Source organism: Phragmites australis, chromosome 1 (genome assembly GCF_958298935.1).
Source record: "Phragmites australis chromosome 1, lpPhrAust1.1, whole genome shotgun sequence".
Lineage (NCBI taxonomy): Eukaryota > Viridiplantae > Streptophyta > Magnoliopsida > Poales > Poaceae > Phragmites > Phragmites australis.
In genome coordinates, this window is record NC_084921.1 from 8,306,791 (window position 1) to 8,311,708 (window position 4,918).

The 4,918-nt window shown below is 54.1% G+C and overlaps 1 protein-coding gene across 1 annotated transcript; it reads left to right on the forward strand.

Moving 5' to 3' along the window:
• Nucleotides 1-1,416: 1,416 nt before the first annotated feature.
• LOC133905237 (alpha-1,3-arabinosyltransferase XAT3-like) lies at nt 1,417-4,429 on the forward strand. The gene is made up of 7 exons (XM_062347004.1): nt 1,417-2,023; nt 2,089-2,160; nt 2,263-2,370; nt 2,459-2,584; nt 2,663-2,752; nt 2,891-2,980; nt 3,113-4,429. Exons 1-7 carry the CDS (start codon nt 1,843-1,845, stop codon nt 4,294-4,296), a joined length of 1,851 nt encoding a protein of 616 aa, XP_062202988.1. The 5' UTR covers nt 1,417-1,842; the 3' UTR covers nt 4,297-4,429.
• The last annotated feature ends 489 nt before the right edge of the window (nt 4,430-4,918 follow it).

Genomic DNA, 4,918 nt, shown 5'->3' on the forward strand with positions numbered 1-4,918 from the left:
TTTTTTTGTGGTTTGTCCTTCTTTTTCTGAAAGTCTTTTGTCAGTAGATAGTTAAACCTTGTTTCAGTGAAGTTGTCAAGCACCCAGCTACTAGTGGCACAAGAGTCCGTCACCATACGTATAGTATTGCATTATTTTTTTCAACAAATAATTAGTACAGCATTAATAGTTCCTTTAAGAAAATAATTAAGATGCGGACTGACATAGAGTACAGTAGCAAGATAAGCTGAGCCCGTCGGGCTCAAACCCCAGGCGCCGCACATTTCCCATCAAATAGCCTCTGTGAAGGGTCCGGTTCTAAAAAAAGAAAATAATTAAGATCATATGGTATCTGCCAACTAATCGTAAGAGTAATGGTCTTCTTGTTCGGTTGTCAGATTGAATATTCCCAAGAGCTTTATTTATGAATATATTTACCCCATTTGGCACTATCGTTCATTCAATATGGGTTTGGTGGATGATACTACTAGTTGACACTCAGAATCGATCGGGACAGACGACGCAATTAGTACTAGGCAGAGTGATTTGCAAGTATTTGACCCCATCAATTGATCAACCGTCTCATGCGGTGCACATTGATTTCTGCATCTATCTTACTATCTATGCACCCCTCGTTGACAGTATATTTGGCTTGACGAGGTAACGTGGAGAAAGGAGAGATGAGGAAGAAACTCATGATCTTGGTATCAAAGTCACGAAGGGACTCTTGAGAGAGAAAGCCAACATGCCATCCACCACAGTACAGTGCAAACTGCAAGAGAATCACATGGATTTTTTCAACAACAAAAAAAAAAAAAGTTGGCCTCGAGAAAAAGATGCATGGGTTGGTCGTTATGTTAGGTAGAAATGAAATTATTTTCATAAAAAGAAACATTTAATCATATACATGTTATATATACATGTACAGATTGTTTCTGTACTTGGTCTGCGTTTCAGTAGTCGGAAGCTGGAGAATTGACTACAACAGCATGTACGTGTTTGGATAGGGTGATTCAGGCTCTATTTACTCGGCATGGTTGGGGTTTTAGACAGCAGATTTTAAACCCACTATATTATTCTGTATAAGGTTTTGTTTACACTTTTTGTTTATAATATTTTATTTTTAGTGCTTTAGTTTGTGTGCGTCTCAGTTACGCAAAGACTAAAAGTGTATTCTTATACAATTATATAATCTTAATGTAATGATGAGAGTTAATAAAAACTCTTTTTATTGAAAAATATCTAGCACTATGTGTGGGCTAGAGAGAGGAGGAGAAGAGAAGAAGAAAGAAGAATATGTTTGTGTCATGCTCACGCATCAACCTCGAGGCACGCACTCACACTAAGGCAGGCAGCGCCTGGTCCATGGCCATCGGTCCAATCAACACGACGCGAGCGAAAGAAAAGAAAAGAAAGGTTCGACTAGGCTGGCAACATTCGAGTTGGATGCGTCGTCACCAAACGGCGCCTCGTGCACGCACCGCGCGCGGCACAAAGCACGGCCGCGCACAGGCCTAGAGAATATAAGCAGCTCTGCTCAGCTCAGCCTGCATTTAATTTTTATTCGTAGCTAGGGGCTAGGCTACTGGCAGAGCAAGTTGTTGGATCGGAGGACTTCACTGGCGGATCCGGATCCTCTCTTGCGAAGTCAGAGGCGAGCGGTAATCCGTGAGGCGTGGATATTTTTGAAGTCATCGTGAACTCCAATCTCTCTAAAGTCAGAGAATCACGATTCGCCGCTGGCTATCTAGTCGCCCCCGTCTTCTGCATCGTCACGCTGTCGGAGGAAGATTAAGCTCTGAGCTTTAGGGGAACAAATAAACTAGACGTGCGGTTTGTTTTGCGTGCGCGCGCAGGCCGGCCATGAAGGGCGGAGTAGGCGACAAGGCCGGGAGGGGCGGCAGGCTGCCGCCGGCGCTGCGGCTGGAGTCGCAGCGGTTCAGGCTGCTGTCCATCGTCGTCGGCTGCTTCCTCTTCTGCCTCGTCTTCCTCCTCTCCTCCCGCCCCGACGCCACCGCCTTCGTCATCAGCCAGTCCAATCACGGTACGTACATTCGGCGTGCTTCGCAAGCCCGTTGCTTGCTCTCAACTCTGAACATGTGTATGCAGTGAGCCCCAGGGCGTCGTTGGAGGACGCGCGCAGGCCGGCCGTCAAGACGCTGCGCTCGTCCGCCGGCTTCGGTACGTGCGTCGTCCCACGATGCAACGCTAGCTTGCTTGATTTACTCGCCGTTGATTGTCCTTTCCTTAGACTCGCCGGCTCAACGTGCGCTTTTTGATCAGGTCGGGATTTCCATGTGGACATCCTGCCGGCGCAGCAGGGACAGGGGGAGAGCCACGGCCACCTGCGGCAGAGCGTCGAGCAGAACAACGACAAGGCAGTCACAGAATGTACGTTGCGAATGGTGCCAACCCAAACGCAAACTAGTCCTTGCAAGAATATTGGTGATGAATTGTTGTCTTGGTTTTTCTTCTTCAGGGGTTAGAGACACGGTGATCGTGGAGGAGAGGAGCGACGTCGAGGGAGAAGCAGAGCCAAACGAGGCAGAGCGTGGCAGCAATGCCGCTGCCTCTACGTCAAGCTCCGACGAGCACGCCGCACCAGGTACGTTACTCATGCGGGGACGAGGCCTGTTCCACAAGTGCGAGGGCGCGAACTTGACTAGCTTGTGGAACCCAGCAGGTGTCGAGAAGGCGGCCGAAGACGATGCCGTGCGGACCACGGCCGCGCAACCAGCCGTCGAAACGACGTCGACTCGGCTCGACCAGCCAGGTGAGTGAAGGCTCCCTGAGCCTAACTGATAAAGCCACCATGTCGTGCACGGCGAATTCCAAATCCAACGGACAGTAACACTATGTGCGATGTAATGTGATGTACTGATGTTTTTGTTTTGATTTGTATCTTGTGCAGAGGAGAAGCACCAAGTTGGCGGTCAGATCAAGCTCCAGGAGCAGCCAGCTCGGCCGCGGCAACAGCAAGAGGAGAGCAAGGAATCAACACGTACGTGCAAGGAAACGGCGAAAGCAACAATGCCGAACCAGTCCATGTCAACTAATTTAATCATCGACTTGTCGAGCAGTGCAAAACTGTGGAGCCAACGAACTAACAAACGTGACATCACGACGCATGCAGGCCCCGGGGACCAGAAGACGCGGCCGCCGTTGTGCGACTTTGCGGACTTCCGCTCCGACGTCTGCGACTTCGCCGGCGACATCCGCATGGACGCCAACGCGTCGGCGTTCGTCGTCGTCAACCCAGCGGGCGGCGCGAGCGGCCAGATGACGCACAGGGTCCGGCCGTACCCTCGGAAGGGCGACGAGACGTGCATGGGCCGCGTTACCGAGATCACGGTGCGGGCGACGGCCGACGCGGCGGCGGCGCCACGGTGCACGAGGACGCACACCGCGCCGGCAGTCGTGTTCTCGATCGGGGGGTACACGGGCAACATCTTCCACGACTTCTCCGACGTCATCGTCCCGCTGTACAACACCGTGCAGCGCTACCGCAGCGACGTGCAGCTCGTCATGGCCAACGTGGACTCCTGGTGGCTCGTCAAGTACGACAAGCTCCTCCGCGAGCTGTCGCGCCACGCGCCGCTCGACCTCTCCAAGGCCGGCGCCAGCGGGGAGGTGCACTGCTTCGGCCACGCCGTGGTGAGCCTCCGCGCGCACCGGGAGCTCATCATCGAGCGTGAGCGCAGCCTGGACGGGCTCTCGACGCTGGACTTCACGCGGTTCCTCCGGCGCGCGCTGTCTCTGCCCCGGGACGCGCCCACGCGCCTCGGCGACGGCACGGGCCGCAAGCCCCGCCTGCTGATCATCTCTCGCCGCCGCACCCGGATACTCCTGAACCTCGACGCCGTGGTCCGCGCGGCCGAGGAGGTGGGCTTCGAGGCCATCGTCAACGAGTCGGACGTCGCCAACGACATCGCGCAGGTTGGGCGGCTGATCAACTCGTGCGACGCGCTGGTGGGCGTGCATGGCGCGGGGCTGACCAACACGATGTTCCTGCCGCCGGGCGCGACGATGGTGCAGATCGTGCCGTGGGGCGGCCTGCAGTGGATGGCGCGGGCGGACTACGGCGAGCCCGCGGAAGCGATGGGGCTCAGGTACATCCAGTACGAGGTCGCCGTCGGCGAGAGCACGCTCAAAGACAAGTACCCCAGAGATCACGAGATCTTTACCAACCCAACGGCGCTGCACAAGAAGGGCTTCATGTTCATTAGGCAGACGCTCATGGACGGCCAGGACATCACCGTCGACGTCAGCCGCTTCAGGGAGGTGTTGCTCCAGGTGCTCAACAACCTCGCGCAGTAGCTGCCCACCTGTGTGCCGAGCTAGCTAGCCGTTACATGCAGCCGTGCATGTACAGTGCTACTTCTACTTAGTATATATACTGTTACCATGTTTGTATGTAGTACATTAATTTAGTTGGAGCTCTGTATCGTCACGCACGGGATGCACACTTTCATTGGCAAATGCTTCTCATGTGCCTCTTAAAAAAAAGTCAGAGGATGAATTTAAGCCGTCAGATCATGATCCAATGACCTTTGTGCATCTCAACCTCCTGCCGTCTTCAACCGCCACCCGCCTCACCATGTTGATGCCTTCTGTCGTTGGATTATCGCTCCCGCCTCCCGCCCTCCTCCACCCGGTTTCGACAGCGCTCGTGCCACTAGATCTGCTAGTGGCGCCGCACTAACCCATCTCTGCTCGCCCCAGCACTGCCCACCAGCCGTCCTCTGCCTCCCGCAATCAACGGCGTCCCCGTCGCCTCGTCGCTCTGCCTCCTTCGTCAGGCTAGCTTGCCGTTGCCGACCTTCCTCTAGACCTGTCGCCCGTCGGGAATCCACCACCGACAACCTGTTGGGAATCCACCACTAACCCGTCACCTGATCATGCTCCTAAATTTCAAACATCTGAAATTTAGGAAGCATGA